The following is an 18,266-nucleotide window of genomic DNA, read 5'->3' as shown; positions in this document are numbered from 1 at the left end:
TCCTCATCCTGATACTCAAAACCATTTGTGTGTTGTGTAGGAGTTGTCCGCTGCCCTCGTTCAAAGAGAAGTAATCCTCAAGAGGAGGAGGCTGCCCTGGCAATGGAGCAACAGTCAGCAGTGGATAAACACAATTTGGAACGGAAGTGTGCAATGTTGGAATATACCACGTATGTCTGCTTCATGCTTGTGTCACTGATAACAAGGAACTTGTCCATCAAATGGGTATTTATGTTGGGGGAAGTTCTTCACAGAGAGTGCTGGAACAGCTGCCCAGAGAGGCTGTGGATGCCCCGTCCATCCCTGGAGGTGTTCAAGACCAGATTGGATGGGGCCCTGGGCAGCCTGGTCTAGCATTAAATGAGGAGGTTGGTGGCCCTGCATGCAGCAGGTGGTTGGAGATTCATGATCCTTGAGGTCCCTTCCAACCCTGGCCATTCTGTGATTTATGTTACCAGCCCACTTTTAAGCATATTACATGGTAACAGTCTCTTGCAATGGGATATCTTGGTTTTGGCTAGAAAAAACTGCAACACCAGATTTTGGATTTAACAAATGGTGTAAAGTTTTCATGAACAAGTAGTTGACTGAATCCATATTTTCACAGTAGCCTTTTGTGCCCTGAGAAAGTTTCTTATCTGAGCAGGTATTGCCAGTAGTTCTGTGCTAAGAATGATAATGATTACATCTAACGTGACCATTGGAACTTAGTTAACAATAATAAAAGTGATTCAGGTATCATTTTTAAACATTAAATATCAGGCATGAATGCTTAATGGAAAAGCCTTGCTGTTACTCTATTTGTGTAAGAGAGTTAAAGGAGGGAGTAGCTTTTTGTCCCCTTCTTTCCCAACCTGAGGGAAGGTAAGAGGAGAGCTCTGCACACTGCACGTACATGACCTGGGCAATGCTTTCTCAGCTGCTTTTACCAAATAATCACTGTTTTATTACTGTGTCTTAGAGGCAGCCGAGAAGTGGTTGATGATGGAACTATCCCTGGGGATGGGCTAGGAGCTGCAGGTCTGGATTCCAGCTTTTATGGGCATTTAAAACGCAATTGGATCTGGACAAGCTACATCATCAATAAAACTAAGAAGGTACTATCTCATACTCCAGTGATTGTTGCAGATTTTTGTTCACTTAAGGATTGAGACACTGATTGCAAAATGTTACATTCTGGGCAACAAGCACACATTGCCAGTTTATGTTGTGTTTTCATCCACCAGTGCTCCCAGGTCCCCTGCAGGATTGTTTTCAGTCCATAATAAAATAATATTGGAAAGCCCAGCCCATAAAAATGGCCATCACAGCTCTGGCTAATGTCCTGTCTCTGATGGCTGCCAATAAAAGTTTGGTTGGAAAGGTTGTAAGAGGAAGGGATATCTATAGTATGATCTCCCTAAATTAATGTTCTGAGCAGACAGTACTGGAATACTGCAAGTGGGGCTTGAGGCCTTTCTATCCAGCATTAGCTTGTACAATTGATTTTTGGACCTGTTTAGATCTTTAGTAGCCACAACTTCATGTAGTGAAAAGTTTCAAAGACCTACTATGTGCAACTACTTCCTCTTAAAGACTTAAGCTCCCTAACCATTATAGCAAGTGATTTACTGAAATTCAAACCTTCATAATCAAGTGGTCATTTTAGAATAAAACTAGAGCCATTTAAACATGTGGTAGTAAGAAGACAAATGAATTTTTCATTGTAGCCATAGATCTTTCTGTGGTTTATACTGAAAACTTATTTATACTGCTCAAAGGAATTATTTATAGTGATGATAACACTGCTGCACTCCTTTTGCATATCAACTTTTTAAAAGATGTATTGTTTTAGGAAAATACAGTTTCTGAGAACAGACTGACAGTAAGACTCCAAACCTTCCTGACCAAACACCCTCTTCCACTCAGTACTGGAGGTAAGGTGGTGATGCTGGTGGGGCTGTAATGGACTGAGTGACTTTGTCACAGCCCATATCGATGACATGGGTTATTTCCATCTCCTTGCAGTAATCAAGGATGCTTCCTAGGGCATTATAATCATTATAATATTATCAATATATAGTATATATCAATATTGATATTATATATCAATATAATCAATATAAGTAAATAATTTCCTTTTCTGTTACTGAATATCAGGAACAGTATTTTTTGTCTTTTGTAATTTCTGATGTGCAGTTTGCAGATTGTCCAAAGGCACTCAAAAAGAAAACGTACTGTTAAAATTGCATAACCTTATATCTAAGTTAAGTAGGAAAAAATGCTTCAGGTTGAATATAAAGGCTCAGTTCAGTTCCCTTGTGCTTTTGCACTGTACTGAAGACTTAATTACTTGATAATTCCATATTTATGCGGGATTTTATTCTGTTTAAGCTGCTGAGAAGTAGCATGAAATACCATAATGACTGAAAAGGGCACACTGGAAAGAGCTTCTTCCTTTAAATACAGAGAAATGGCACTTGCTTTTTATACCTTAGTATTGGAGAATGTAATTGCTATAAAGATTGATTACCTTAATCCTGTGTCATCTTAGGTAATAAAATTAACATTCTGGGAGAACCAAAGGTAGGACCTGAGTCTGTTGTCCAGAAAAAGGAATGTATTGAACTAAGTCAAGAAGCTACCCAGGATCGAAACAAACGAGTGAGAGGTGGAAAGAACCAAAAGAGGAAGAGGCTTAAGAAAGACACAGGAAAGACAACAAAGAAGAAGAAGAAAGGTAAGTAACTAGCACACACCACCAAGAAGCACCATTCTTTTTACTGCCTCTGCCTAATATGGTTTCCTTTAGTAAAGCTGATGTGACAGACAGCATGCAAAATGGAAATTTACAGCCCAGCTCTCTGGTTTGCCACTTCTAGAGGAGAGGTTCAGAAGCTTGTTAACACATGTGATTGTACTACTGTAAATGCTAAAGAAATTCTAATTGTGCCTCAGGCAGATGGACTTATTGCAATTCAGTAATACCCTCAGACAGCTGGCTTAGAGCATCATATCATTAAGAACCTCTAGGTAATCCGTTTGCTACCTACAGGCTTGTTTTCTCATTTCTGGACAAGGTATTAATGCATTTACTTCCTCGACTGCTGCTGTGTGGTTCTTCCTGATTTGTTTCGAGTTTTCCTTCCTACAATCTCAACTTTGGAATTGTTCCTAGCTCTATAATCCTCATCGTCCTCTTAGGAATTCACATCCAGACAGATAAACATCATTTAATCCATTGCATGTCTGTGCATATTTAGACTGTTCCTTGTTTCAGAGGTTGTATCTCACAATAAGCTACCCTGATACAATCAGTTTTTCACTTTTGAATGACAGAACCAAGGCTGACAAAGCAGTACAAAAGGAAAGAAAGAAAACAAAGATTGTAGTTAAAATTTCTTCCTATCAGACATTCTATCTTACTTTAATCTTAATGAGGTTGAGATAAAAAAAGACAGCAACAGTAGAGAAAGCTCTTTTATCATCTGAATTGGCTGGGAAGCTATTGGTGAGAACTGAAAGCCTAGCTGTTGCTTTTCCCTTCTCATCCTAGTCATGGTGAGCACCTTTTCCTTCTGCACCTTGAAAATTCTTGCTGTATTGTGCTTATAGTGACAAGAACCATTGTTTTCACCTATACATACAGTTGTAATGTTTTGGGTTACTCCTCAGATATCTTTTGAAAGCAAGTTATTCTATTTCCTATTCTCAAGCAGCACCTAGTCCAAAAAAAAAAAAAAATTCAGTGTTAATTAAAACAAGATGAGATCTGGGAAAAGAAAATTGTTGTTCTTTTCAAAGCACCTGCTTATTGTACAAGTTGTACATTATAACCATTTACCATGCACATACCAGTCAAGTTTGTGGAATTCTTTAGCCTATTTTTCCCATGATTGAAGCTGATTTTCAAAGCAGTGAGGACATATTTAGCCCAGTAATTCTCTAGTTTTGGCTTTTGTCCTTGGAGCTGCACATAAGCCTTAATATTGAAGGCATCCAAGGCTAGGCTGGATGTGGCTCAGGGCAGCTTGGTCTAGTGGTTGGCAGCCCTACCCACAGCAGGGAGGGAGCTGAAACTAGATGGTCTTTCAAGTCCTTTTCAACTCAGGCCATTCTATGATTGCCTGTGGTAGGAGTATGAATGCGTTGAAATATGTGATGCTGAGTTAATTCTCTTTTTCTTGATTTGTTAGAAGAAAAATCTGTAGAAAAAAGCAAAAGGCTGCGCTACCACGATGAAGCTGACCAGAGTGCCCTGCAGAGAATGACACGTCTGCGTGTCACCTGGACTGTGCAGGAAGACATCTTACTCATGCTGTGCCGAATTGCTAGTCATGTGCTAAATGCAAAGGTATTCACCAGCATCTCTGTTTAATGTCTGTGTACTGAACACATTTCTTTGGTGCTTGGAAATCTTCTGGTTCTATCCATCACTCGTGTCCATAAAAGCTGAAGTTTAACTCTGAATGTTTTTGCTCTTTGTAGGTAAAAGGGCCCTTTGTTCCATGGCAAGTAGTTCGGGATATCATGCATGCCAGTTTTGAGGAGTCCCTTGATAAAACTTCCCACTCTGTTGGACGAAGAGCTCGTTACATTGTCAGAAATCCCCAGACTTATCTTAACTACAAGTAAGGAGGTTTCTGTCTACGTTCTCAGTATCAACTAAATTCTCCTGAAATTAAGGGCCACGTTCCTCCCATGTCTATGTCTTGTTTCATGGGAATATAAACACCTAATTTTCTGCATGCAGAGTGCTATCAAATCTGTCCTTTCACTTGGAAGGGTTTATCAAAGGCATAAAGAATAGTACAAGAAATAGCACGTGGCTGTATATGAATCCATCGTGCAATTGCATCTTTAGAGTCCTACACACCTCTGATCTTAGCTGTCTACTTACTATTCCTTCTCCCATAACTTCCAAGAATGATGCCATAAAATTGAAAAATCAGAAAGAAGCAAAAGGCACAATCAGATGGAAATGGATTATGTAAAAAAAATTGGCTGAATGAACTTATTCATGTGGCTGAAAAAGAGAACCGAGGGGAGATATTAAAGAACCATTGAATATATTACATTATTTTATGCTATTAAGGGGAAACAGTTACCAAACCAACATAAGAACTGGGTCCTTCACATAAAAACTATAGCCAGCAGTTTTCAATGCAACACAGCTGAGTATAGAACTACTTGACACAAGTGTCAAGGTGTTACTCTGTGCACCACCTCTTCATCCATCTTTCCTGTCTGTGTTCTGTTGGTGTCTGTTACAAGAGGACACTGACTGAAATGAAAATTTGGCTTGATCCATTGCAATTATACCTTTGTTCTTAAGATAGAAATTCCACAAAACCATGAAAAGAAATCCCAGATTGTCCTGATAAATCCTTACAAATGTTTATAATTCCCCCCCCCCCCCCCACAAGCCAGGAAAAAAAAGTGAACATATTATCAAACAGTATCTAGTTCTACTGCCTGCTAATCTTCAGACAGACAGATGTGTGCAGAAGAACAAGTTGAATCTGATTTGGGTTATCAATGTGATTGTCAGATAGCTCTTACTAGAGGTATAGGGATATGAAAGACCAGTGAGAAGTGACTCTCTTACACTTGCATGTAAGTAATGAAGTAGCAAAATGAGCAGTTGGCTTGATTGCATTGACAATGATGGGATGTTGACAAGTTAGGCAGAATATTTCCATTCATTCTCTTTTTCAAATGAAGTTATTTTCTCTGAACAGTATCAAATTGAGAAAGCTTCAACCAGTGACACCTTCAATTTTATCTACTGCAGAGTTTGCCTTGCTGAGGTTTACCAAGATAAAGCCCTCATTGATGAATTCATGAATAGAGAAAATAACTATGAAGAACCACAGGTAGGAGGGAAACAATCTGGAAGGTCATAGAGTGCTGAAGTAGTTTGTGTTACTGAGTACTTGCACTATTTCAATTACTGTGATTTGCTTTCTTATCTCTCCCTTGTACTCTTTACTGTGTTTAAAAATAGCATCATTGTAGAAGTGCAGCATCATTGCTGTTTTTGCAGCGAGGTGGACACAGTCAGCCTTCCAAAGACACATCAACAAGGCAACAAAAAACCACATTTTTTCAGTGTGTTTGTTTCTCAGTACCCACGACTGAGCATCCATGTGCACTGATTATTTTTTAATCCTCTCTGCCTCCTTCTTACCTGAGCAAGTGAACATTGTTGCTCAGTAACATAATGTTTTTAATCCAATTGCCTGCTGAGATGTTGTCTCTGCATGTGTGGGTGAATGCAGAATTGTAGGCACGTTTTATGATGTTTGATTTGATTAGTTAAAAGTTTTGAGCTTCTAATGTCTTAAATCAATCCCAACTTCAAATTGAAAAGCTCTTACACACTATTGTCTGTTGGACTGCTTCTCTGACTTGATAATTCAACACTTTGCTATTTCTGCTGCATTCTTCTATGAGCACTTCAGAAGTAGAGCATCTTTCTCATTTCTGAGAAATTGAGGTTGGTAACATTTTCCCTCTTGTTTTTAAAGGTTTGTGCAGCAGAGTTCAAGCAGTTTGTGGAAAGACTGAAAGCAAAATTCAGTTCAACTCTGGGAAACCCCAAACTGGAGATTCCTGATACATTGCAGGAGCTCTTTGCCAGGTATTTTAGTGACAGTGGTTTTGATTCTACACAGGCATACAGTGTGTGCAGTTCAGAGCACATATGTGCATTACTGATACCCTCTCTTAACCTTGTATGTCACAGAAGTGCTGTAGATCATAACTGCAAGTCCACAATCTCAGTAAAATACCAAGTGTTTACAGTTGTGCATTGTCTGCAGTGCATGTATTTTTTCTCTGACACAGTGAGAGAAACTAGAGCAGTATTGTTACAGTGACCAATGGTCAACTTCTGCATTTCCCAGTTGATATAAAATAAAGATCCCCTTATAACAGAGTCAGCACAAGGCATATTGCTTCACATCACTTCTGCTACAGTGCTTTCTTTTCCCTGCCCTTGACTAGATTTCGAGTTATGGCAATTGGAGAAGACACAAACCAGACTACAAAAGAAGACAGTCTTAATAGGTAAGGAACAGCAATACCATTTTTTTCCACTATGATATTGAGCCCTCAGATCTGTGAAAGATTGTAATGCTGTAACATGATGGAAAGTACAGTAATAATAGCAGGCTGGCACAAGCCTAGGCTGTAGTAAATGAGAACAAGCCCCAGTACAGCAGCTATGGATAGAAAAGCAAAAGAAGAAAATCTGCTTACCTCTGAAGGGTCTCAGGCATACAGAGATCTTGAGTGAGAAACCCTCACCTCCACTGCCAGCCTTTAAATGAGGTCTGGGAAGTGGTGGATCCTGGCTCAATCCTTTCTGGTTACTCAGTGCATCGCATGCACCTGAGCTCCCCTGGGTTGGCCCTGCCTTCCCACCAGGTGCTCAATCACTGCTTCAGGCCATGACTTAGCATTTCTACTACAAAGGCATATCTATAGTCTTCTAATTCAATTTGTCTTTCAGCTGTTTAGGGTTGATTTTTTGCTTTTCCAATGTAAAACTTTTTTAGAAGAAAAGTACAGTTGCAAGGCTGCAGGGATTTCTAGCATGGATTTGATGAATGAATGAGCTGACAGCAGGAATGACCTCCTTAAAATTTCCCCATTAGGAAAATAAAATTTTCAGCTTTTATGTGATTTTTATCTTCACAATCTTCTTTGCTCCTCAAAAGAAATTTATTTCACTTACAGTCCTTGCCAGACCTTAGGAAGTAGTCAGACCATTGCAAAGTGTATGGCTTGAGCCACTGATTGAGCATCTGGGAAAGGACCTGGTCAGCCCTGGGAGCACAGGTGAAGGCAATTCAGCTGTGAGACTGGCTGCACCTCTCTTAGACCTCATTTAAGGGCTGACTGCCACAGGGGGAGAATCTTTGGTTAGAGATCTCTACCTTGTGGTGTTTTCACTGCTGGCCTAGATTTTCAGAGCACTTTTCCTTTGTGGTATCATCCTGTTGTGCTGATCCCTTTGCCATTACATCTCTTGTATTATCATTCTACTGTACTGATGTTACATGAAGCATTTCAAGAATTATCTGTACTTCTCAGAGCACCCTCTGCAGAAAGGTGCAGAAGAGGTGCCTGAAAGCTGTAGAACACAAGGGAAGTTTTTCAGTACAGGTCAATGCTTCTGATTACTTTCCCAGAGCCAAATGCAGATAGTCTGTTAAAAAGCAGCATCTGTTCCTAAGTAGAAGCACTAGGCATGGAGAAGGAAAACTAAGATTGAAATGTTTAAGTATTTATACCTGCCCTCAACAATTAAAATTTTATATCCAAAAGACTTTTTCTACACGAGTAGTTTTGTTCTCTGATCTCTGAGGTGATGTTTGTTACTTGTGTTGGGAAGAAAGAGAGAGTTGTGTAAGTCTTATCAGTCAGAGAATTGCATGACTTTTTGGAAGCTTAGCATAAGACTTGAGTAGGAACTGCTTGATAAAGAGTCACAGGAGGGGGAATAAGTAGTTGCAGGTAGCTCTCACTGGAACCCAGGCTGTCTCCTAGGGTTAGGATTCTGTTGTGTGGAGTGCTTTATGAAGCCAGCACTGAAGACCTGAGATACTTGTCTCATAAATGTTTACCATTTGAATATTCCAAACTAAAACTACACAGTAATCTATAGTTCTGGTCGTGTTACCATTTTGACAGCAGTTTTTTGTACCTTAAGGAGAGATATTATCAAAGAGAACTTTGATATCAGGGCTGATCCAGAAATTCAGGGTGGAAGGTTGAGGGAAATGCAATAGGCTCTTTTATATTCATAGTTCTCAGCTGGAGTGATCTCAGACCCTTAGGCATCTATTTCAAAGGAGCAGGTGATTCAGTTCACCTGTTGTGCTAATGTAACAGTCTAGTACCTCGTGCACAAATATCATCATGATTAAAACCATGGTTCTTTTTCTTGCTTTTTTCTTTCAGTGTCTATGACATTCATTTCCTAGTGCTGCAGAACCTTATACAGAGCACTTTGGCACTCTCAGATAACCAGATGAAATCTTGCCAGTCATTTCAGGTACAAAATTTAGACCAGTCTTTACTGGTCATACAGATCTAAAGAGCTTCTCCTTAACTTGATGTACACCTTTTTCAAATGGGAGACAAGAAACCCAGAAACTTAGATTTGTATCCTTTCTGTGAAGATTGTCCTCCTCTGCTTTTAAGAAATTATACATTCTGTGCAGCTTTTCAGTATGTTGCTTTCATTCAGAGGATGAGATTGCAAGATGTGAGGTTGAAAGCTGTATGAAATGAACTTCATATGCATTCCAGTGGGTCACGATTTAGTGCCCACCTGAGCAGCTGGAATTATGCTCAGGAGGAGATATCACAAAGGCAGTCCCAGTATCCAGCTGCCAGGCTTTGGTCAGCCTCTCCTCCAGCACCAAGGGCCACCGAAATGCATCATCTATCACTGAAGCATTTCAAAAAATAAAGTTAGAAGTTCAGAAGGAGTTCAATATCTTATCAGCAGACAAGGGGGTGCCTGAGAAGTCAAGTTCATGGAAGCGTGTGTGCCTGGTAAAATGATGGGAAGAATCTATCCAGACGTGGTGCAAATGAGTATTTTTCCTATCTCTCCTTGGTGGGAGACTGATCCCATTCTGACTTTCAAGTGTTCTCTAGTATTTAGTTATTTTAATTGGCATCTGCTGCCGAAAGCCTGGAAGCCAATAAAAGAAATAAATGATGAGTTAAATGAATTTGTACGTGTCATTTACATTCTGACTTGTAGCTGCGTGTTCACTTAGTTAATATAAACCTCAACTAAGGAGACCTAACAGTGGATTCAGAGCTAACGCTGCCTTTCACATTGGTGTTTTTGCAGACATTTCGTTTGTACCGCGAGTACCGGGATGACATCCTTGTGAAGGCTTTCCTGGAGTGCCAGAAGAGAAGCCTGGTCAACCGTCGTCGTGTAAACCATACGCTGGGCCCAAAGAAAAGCCGGGCTCTGCCTTTTGTAGCCATGTCCTACCAGCTGTCCCAGAGTTACTACAGGTGGGTGTCAGGTCACGTGCATGCGTGAGCACATAGAAGAACTGGCATGGGAGAGAGAATACATGTGAAGTATGTGCAGCAAAGAACTTGACCTGAAGTTGAAGAGATGACAGATTTATGCTCTGATTTTTGTTTGTTTGTTTCCCCCCCAGGGTTTTTACCTGGCGGTTTCCCAGTACCATTTGTACAGAGTCCTTTCAGTTCCTCCAGAAGCTCAAGGATATAGGAAAATCCGACCAGCCAGATAGCTTCTTGTTTAAGGATCAAGAAAGCAAAGCATCAGAAGGCATGATTACTTTTCCTATGGATGGACCTGGTGGTCACTGCGTGGCAATGCTTTCCTTGTTCTCCCTGGGACTTGTATCTGTGAATGTGAGAATCCCAGAGCAGATAGTTGTGGTGGACAGCACTATGGTGGAAAATGAAGTGATAAAAAGGTAAACACTGTTGCTTTTATTAGCAGATAAGGTTTGGGGATAACTTGAATGAAATTGGGGAGCATTACTGTTTTTTGCTCTGTGTCGTGGCATATTTCACTGTGATACTGCTTAGATTTCTATTTTTGAGGGACCTTTCTGAAGACTTAATGGTGCTGTACTTAGTGCCCATCATTACAGCCCTGGACTACATTTGCCTTCACCTGTGTGACATTTAAATTGCCAGGCACTTCCCTGCCATCAGAGCTAACGCAGCAATGAGAGCAGTGTGTGGCATTTCAGTATTTTAATCAATATTGGAACTTCCCATTTCAAGGACTGACAAAGATTTAGCAGCAACAAGGTTTCAGTTTTATCAGTGAAGCTTGGCTTAGTGATATTTGTTCTGTATGTGATTCCTTCTTTGATTTATTTGTGTTTTTTAAACCTGCATTAATTGAATACCACCAAAATCAAGTTCCTTCCTTAGGCAGTCCAGTCCTGTGAATAGTTATCCTTACAATCATGTGTTTTGTCAGAGTGCAACTAAGATCTCTTGCTGTGTTGAATCTGTTGCTTCCTATTAAATTGCCATTATATGTGGGAAATTGTTCCCCTTCTCTTTAGAGCAGCTTTTTACCTCTTTGAAGATGTTTATCATAGTCCTCCTCCCATAACCTGCTGCTCTTTAAAATAAGCAGCCTTGGTTCTGTTAGCAGCACCTCTTGTGTGCTACCCAGCTCTGTGTTTTTCTCATTCCTTTCCTCTGCACTGAAGTGTAACATCAAGAAACAAATGCCATGCTGTGGCTGGTAGGTCTGTGCTCATAACATTTTGGTATGCAGGTGGTGTGCCTGCTCATGCATCCCAAGATGACCAGTGGCTGTAGCCTTGTCCCAAAATGTGTTTCAAGAGAAGATACTACAGTTATAAGTCATCTTAAAAAGGTTGGAAGGACACTTTTGTTGTCTCTCACATAACCTGCTTAAAACAATGACAGCCTCAGAGTTACATCAGGTTGTTCAGAGCCTTACCTGCTTCACCTGTATCCAGAGTGGCTCTTGTCCTGTCCTGGAATGTGGTAGTGTTGATGTGACTAAATTTGTTATTGGGAAATCTATCATCTACAGTTAATTTTTTCTTTTTTTTTCCAAGTAATTGATGTGTTTATTCTGCAATGTTCTCTCCTTTTTTGCATTAAAAATAAATCCTGCTGGATGTGAGAGACACATCTCATGTCTGTCCTGCATGACACCTTTATGGTCTGAGCCTTTGTGCTCTGACAGGTGTTCCCTCATGGTGAAGCCTCTGAACCAGAGAGATTCAGCACTGTAAGCTATTTTGGGTTCCTCTGAAGAAAAGGTTTAAAAGAAGAGAGCATTTTCTTTCCTGCAGACCTTTGCTGCTCTTTGCTTTCTGTCACTGCTTGCTCTCAGTGCTGTGCATACTGCAGCTGCTGGTGACTAACTGCTGGGATGCAGAACAGCACATGTTCTGGCTTTGCTCGGTGTAATGAGTCACTGTTTTATTTTGAGGGGGGAAAAAATACCAAACAATCCCTCTGTTTGCCATAGTTTGGGAAAAGAAGGACTTGAGGAGGAGGAAGAGGAGGAGGATGACTTAGATGACAGCTCTGGAGGCAAACGGAGGATAGAAGTAAAAGCTCGTCAAGCATCTCATACCAATTACTTACTGATGAGAGGCTACTATGCCCCTGGAATTGTCAGCACACGCAATCTGAGTCCCAGTGACAATATCGTGGTCAATTCCTGCCAGGTGAAGGTGAAGCTGCGCTGTACACCACTCCCAGGAAGACTCAGCTCTCCAGGTTGGTTTCTGTTTGGCCTGATGTGCACAGATGTGTTGGAGCAGGACAGATGTTTTCTCAGCTCATGAGTTCTCTGATTTGAACAAAACCTCTTTTGTCCCATGCTCTGTTTTTCCTCCTCCAGGAAGCTTTCCAGTCCCTATGCTATAACTGAAAATACTATAACTGAAAATACTATCCCACCCAGACTTTCACGTGTGTAAAGAGGGGGAAAAAATCTTTTTCCAGGGCCCCTTGAACAGAAATTCACATTGACTTGTCTCTCAGAAGTGCCTGAAATAGTGGTGTTTAATTACTGTGGCTGAAAGGCCAGAAATTTAACATTCTGATAAATATTTAAAGCTTGAATATTTGCAATGTATCAACACCATTCCTTCTTGAAGATCATCTTCCTTCGTGCTGTAATGCAAATGCAAATCCAGGAAAGACTTTAGTAGTTGGGCTCTATAGTGGAATAGTGCTGTCCCCTGTCCGTTCCTATTATTATTGTGATAGAGATAGAATAGAAATTATTTCTCATATCTCTGTTACCACGCATGGCTCCCAGCTCTGCTGAGCTAACAGCTCGTTACAGTTGTTCTCATTTTTCCTTGGCTGTCAAAGAAGCGCAGCTGTCACATAAGTGCCTGTCAGTGCATGATGTAAGGGCAGCCTGCAGATAAAAGGGCAGAGAGTAGATAAGAACACTGCCAAAACTGACCTCTAATTACCCAGGGCAGAATGAAAGGTCTTCGGTTGCTTCAGCTTCTGAATACTCTGTGTAATATTCAGTATGGGGGGGAGTTTTGATGCAGAGGTGGACCTGTCCCCAGACGCAGAGATTCTCATTACACTTAATGTATGTATTAAGGCACTGTGAATTTGTAGTCTGTCTCACATTTGGCCAACAGCTTTGCCATGGATCAGCTGCTTCAGATTTTTCAATAAGGTTCTCCATAGCCTTTCCTTTCCTTAGGCTGTTCATTCAAAAAAGATGATTCCCTCATTAACTTAAAGCTCAGCTGGCCCAGTGTCAGGGAAGTAACCAGCAAGTTACACTGCCTTTCAGTGATACTTCACTTTGATAAGAGAGTAAACCCCTTCAAACCAGCTGGCTCTGCTTCTGCAGGCCTTGTCAGCCACAAATACGTGAGGAGGAAGGAAGCTGCAGTAATGAACATGGAAAGCTGAGCTCTGTTTTTAATCAGAACGGTCCAGAACACCTCTGATCTGTCTCTGAATATTTATCTTTCCATAGTGTGTTGCATGGTAACAGTGCATCACTGCTTAACCATTTGTTTTTCGTTTGATTTTTCAGTTTCTTCTCCGCTTGATAACATGGCTGTGGGAGTCTCCTCCCTTCCCAAAACTTTTACCAGGCTGATAAAAATCCAAGAAGAGAATTATAATGTTGATCGGTTTCTTCGTGAGTGTACAGAATGCTATGGCTACAATCCCAGAGATGTAGCTGCTGTTCTGGAGGTCCGTAATGCAATAGAGGCTGCTTCCCATTTTGGGGTTTGCAAAGCTGAGCTGGGCAAACAGTTCTGCAGCTATGAAGAGGAGGAACCTGCACGCACCAGGAACCTGCAGCAGTACATTCAGGTGGTTTAACAGACAGCAGCTTTCCATACCTTAATGTCTGCATGTCCCCTTGAACAGAACAGTCTCTTAGACTGTGTGTTGTATTTGCTGATATAAAGTGAACAAAGCTATTCCTGTTAGGTAAGAGTTAACGTAGCAATAGTCTGATAGCAGTCTTGCCTCATAATTAGGAAGGCCAAAAATTAAAGCAACACTTAGTCAAAGATAAGAATTAACTTTTTCAGAAGCCCAGAGGTACCAACATTCACCTCTGGAGGGGAAGAACTCTTTTCCAGTTACATTTTATATTAATTTAAGCTGAACAAAAATGTTTTGGGCTGTAATTTCAGAAGAGTTTAAGGGACACGACGGAGCATAAAACTGAATATCCCACTAAGCAATTTGTCTTTCTTTGCTGCTAGTTAAGAATGGCAGTTCCACAGTACTTGGTTATATTGATGTTTTTCCGGTGTAACTTCCTGAGATAATTCTTGTTTTGTTTTCCATAGGACCTGATTGAAATGCAACAGGTTTTAGAAGTAGGAGGCAATAGCATAAGACTGGTTGCAATTGTGTTTGCCAAGCCGTGGCTATTGCATTCAGTGTGTCCAATGAATAAAGCAGAAGATTCTGGTCAGCAGTGTGCAGACACAGCTCTCTCAGAGGTACAACAGGACTGCCTGCTGTCAGCAGCAAAGAAGGGTGAGGAATGTTCAGGAGAGGAGGAGCAGCTGGGAGAAGACACAAACCATCCCAGTGATGGAGAACCCCCAAGGAAGAGATGCAGGACTCAAAATGATGGCCTTCAAGATGGTGACCAACTCTGCCAGGGTTTGCAAAGCAGTTTGCTAAGTGCAAATGAGAGTAACTTGGATGCAGATATTACTGATCCTGTTACGGTGAAGGAATCATCCATCCCAGATGGGGAAACAGGGTCCCTGGGAGGGCAGGCAGAACATACAGCTGAAGGCCCTTCAGGCACTGTCAGTGTGGATGTGCCCAAGGATCACGATATGCCACATTCTGAGGACAAGCAGCTTGAAGAAAGGAACAATGATCTCAGCCCTGAGCACAACGAGCATATCCTTAGCCTTGAACACTCTGCCACAGAGCAGCATGAGGATGTTTCCCAATTGCAGGAGAACCCAGAGGTCTCTAAAGGTACGTAGGAGTTCTCTACATCCAAGGAATAGTACCAGCTCATCACCACCCAACCAGGTAGTATTTTGTAAGCACTTACTAGATCTTTCATGAAGCTGTGCCACTGAGGAAGGTTTTCGTTTTGCACAGACACCATAGCATTGCACTGATTGGTCTGGAAGGTATTGGAAGTTTCAGAAGATTCCTTCCTGTGCCTATTCCTGGAATGTTTGGGACTAGTCCGGGAATGTGCTTTCCTTAAAAACCTATTTCCATGTCTTTTAATCTTCTCCAAAGACATACTTAGATGGCTTTTCCCATCTCTGGCTTCAGTCCAAAGGCTTGACATCTTTAAATCAAGAAAACACAGCACTACTTGTGCTTTAACTAGAATGCCCATGACTAAAAGCCGTAAAGTCATTAAACCACTCACCAGAATGCAGCACCTGCCAGTGAGAAGATTAATAGCCTAATTTGTGACCCAATCTGACTTCATTTTCCCATCCTTTGTACTGCCAATTTTCTTTTTTAACAGCTAATAATCCTTGCCAGGATTTACACTGAGTAGGTTGTTGGGGATTTTCTTCTAGTTTCATTTCTGTCAGCTCTGATTTCAGACTGAATCACACAGTGTGACATTTGGCCACAGTCTGCCCTTACCCTGCCATGTGAATCAGTTGGAGTTGGGTGTTGGTTAGAGCCTTCCTGCAGGACATCACCTCAGGTCTGCCTAGCTGGCAAACTTTAACAGATTCATGTTAAGAACTACTATTGAGGATTTGACTTCTACCTGTGTGTAACATAGAGGGGATAAAAACGTAGCCCTTACCAAGCACAGAGTTCTTACCAGCATTACTGGTGATGCCCAGGTGGTTTTACACATGCTTAAGCCAAAGCTGTCAGCCTCTGGGTGCAGTAAAAGTACCAATGTTAAGTAATTGTGTAATTAAAACCCATTAGGATCATGGAAGTTGCAGAGGCAGCCTTCATTTTGAAACCAAATTCTGCTGAAATCTCGAGTTTGCATTCTCAAGCCCTGAGTCTACAGTTACTCAGACATCTCAGCCTCACTGTGACTGCCAGTGGGACTCAGTTGAAGAACTGTGTGAGTGCTACATGCAAAGCCCCTGCATTGCACCCTCTGTGAAACTTTGTTCTTTGGAACCCAGAACTATCTGCTGTTCTGTCATGCAATGAGGCTTATGATTTGCTATGATTTGGGAACAGAACCACCAAAAGCGTGGCTGGAGCAGCCAGATGTGGTTTTGAGAACAGTGTGGGAAGAAGGGCTGTGCTGGAGATGGGTAAAGACTGAGTGGAATCTTGGAACTCCCCATGCAACCCAGAACAACAGCTTGGTTCTGTTATTTTCCAGCACAGTTTGTTGCCTTTTACAGTTTAGCCACCTGTTAGTTAACATCCACCAAAGAGTTTGGGCTAATTAACTTCAAAACTGCATGTTTTTTTCTTTCCAGGCAATTCTGTGCCAGGTCTGTCCCAGGCAGCTGCAGATGGGTGAGTAACAGATGTCTGCAGTGTGACTGAATGCTCCACATTGCCAGAGTAATTTCTGAAGTCAGTGCTTTGGTGAACTCAGTCGTACATTCCCATAGGCAGAGTGCATGGAAGATGAACCCCATTTCCCCCCATTGCTCTTGTTAATGTTGCTCATGTGGTCATATACACGCTCTGATACCACAACCAGCTGCAGCATCAGAGAAATGACACTAATTGTATTTCACAAGTGCAGTGTCAGTAGGTCCCATCTTCCACGTGCCCAGGAAAGGCCTTAGAGAATCTCTGCGATACGAGAAGTGTGGATTGCCATGCAGTGTCGATCCTTTCCCTCCACAATGCTACAAATAATTCACCTGTCTGAGCACTGTTGCTGCATGTTGCAGATTGAATTTAAGTCTTGGGCAACTTCTGGAGGATATTAGGGCTATTGCAAATGAAGAGGTGAAACAAAGCTCAGGGCAGCAATGGTGTCCTGAGTCCTGGAGGTATTTAAGAGGCACGTGGCCATGGCACTGAGGGACATGGGGCACATCAGCAGCTGGCAGAGCTGACTTTAAACTGTCTTTTGCAGGGCCTGTGAGAATGTCTGCTTCATTGGGAGACCGTGGAGGATTGTGGATGGGAACCTGAACAAACCTGTGTGTAAAGGAATGATGGAAGCTGTGCTGTATCACATCATGACAAAGCCAGGCATAACAGAAGGCATGCTGCTGCAGCATTACACAGGGACACTGCAACCCGTTGCTGTCCTGGAGATCCTGCAGGTATGTGAATAAGCAGCACTGTGACCTCCGTCTGCTTCAACCCCTGAACTTAAGATTATTTTGTTTAGAAAAAACCCACTTGAAGGCAAACATCCTTAACACAATATATGGTGAGAAATTCTGAGTTTCGTTTTTTTTTTTTCCTTCCACATCTGGAAATTTGATTACCACCACTGCTATTTTCCATTGAAACCTTGTTGGTATTGGGTTTTTTTTTCCTAATATAATTCAAAATCTGAAGTATAGGTCCTGAGAACACTGAACATGGAACAGAACACTGAACATGGAACAGCAGCGCGTGACCTACGTTGGTTTGTTTTGCAGATGCTTAAGCTGAAATGCAATTTTTCTCTGCAGGGTCTGGAAGCTCTTGGTTGTATCAGAAGGTTCCACATGAAGAAGGCACCCCCAGTGTCCCTCTTCTCTCAGCCACTCATAGCAGAGCAGCTGCACAGTCCCAAACTGAGCGAGGCCTCTGTAGCATATTATGAGCCCACCATGGACTGCACCCTGCGCCTGGGGGGGGTGTTCCCCACTGCAGTGAACTGGAACAAATGGGTGCAGGTTATCCACGTGTAGTAGAGGTAAAGCTGGATGTTGTTAAATTGGTTTACCCCTTAGATGCTAACGTGGATTAAATGCTGTAACTTGTTGCCCTTTCGTGTCGTGTTCTGGTTGTTCTTCTGGGGAATCAACTCTTTGAAAGGAGAATCAACTCTTTGAAAGGGTAGGTAACAGCAGGACAAGGGGAAATGGTTTGAAGCTGAGGGAGGGAGGATTTAGGTTGGATGTCAGGGGGAAGTTCTTTATAGAGAGAGTGGTGAGGTGCTGGAACAGCTGCCCAGAGAGGCTGTGGATGCCCCGTCCATCCCTGGAGGTGTTCAAGGCCAGGCTGGATGGGGCCCTGGGCAGCCTGGGCTGGTATGAAATGAGGAGGTTGGTGGCCCTGTGTGTGGCAGGGGGTTGGAGCTTCGTGATCCTTGAGGTCCCTTCCAACCCTGGCCATTC

At 41.9% G+C, this 18,266-nt stretch overlaps 1 protein-coding gene across 3 annotated transcripts in view; it reads left to right on the top strand.

Annotated features, from left to right (window-relative positions):
• GTF3C1 (general transcription factor IIIC subunit 1) overlaps positions 1–17,911 on the top strand; it is a 39,868-nt gene extending 21,957 nt beyond the window's left edge. For all 3 annotated transcript variants that reach the window (XM_090151451.1, XM_031595200.2, XM_090151452.1), the window contains 18 exons: positions 41–170; positions 962–1,097; positions 1,835–1,916; positions 2,534–2,719; positions 4,176–4,333; positions 4,468–4,610; positions 5,774–5,855; positions 6,510–6,622; positions 6,988–7,050; positions 8,950–9,043; positions 9,857–10,029; positions 10,182–10,466; positions 12,020–12,273; positions 13,571–13,857; positions 14,346–14,997; positions 16,452–16,491; positions 17,066–17,258; positions 17,616–17,911. In XM_090151451.1, coding sequence (XP_090007577.1) covers positions 41–170; positions 962–1,097; positions 1,835–1,916; positions 2,534–2,719; positions 4,176–4,333; positions 4,468–4,610; positions 5,774–5,855; positions 6,510–6,622; positions 6,988–7,050; positions 8,950–9,043; positions 9,857–10,029; positions 10,182–10,466; positions 12,020–12,273; positions 13,571–13,857; positions 14,346–14,997; positions 16,452–16,491; positions 17,066–17,258; positions 17,616–17,837 — 3,293 coding nt within the window. In that variant the 3' untranslated portion in view covers positions 17,838–17,911. The remainder of the gene's footprint in view (positions 1–40; positions 171–961; positions 1,098–1,834; positions 1,917–2,533; positions 2,720–4,175; positions 4,334–4,467; positions 4,611–5,773; positions 5,856–6,509; positions 6,623–6,987; positions 7,051–8,949; positions 9,044–9,856; positions 10,030–10,181; positions 10,467–12,019; positions 12,274–13,570; positions 13,858–14,345; positions 14,998–16,451; positions 16,492–17,065; positions 17,259–17,615) is intronic.
• The last annotated feature ends 355 nt before the right edge of the window (positions 17,912–18,266 follow it).

Source organism: Phasianus colchicus, chromosome 16 (genome assembly GCF_987193195.1).
Source record: "Phasianus colchicus chromosome 16, bPhaCol1.hap1.1, whole genome shotgun sequence".
NCBI classification, from domain to species: domain Eukaryota; kingdom Metazoa; phylum Chordata; class Aves; order Galliformes; family Phasianidae; genus Phasianus; species Phasianus colchicus.
This window is presented reverse-complemented; position numbering and strand designations above follow the sequence as displayed.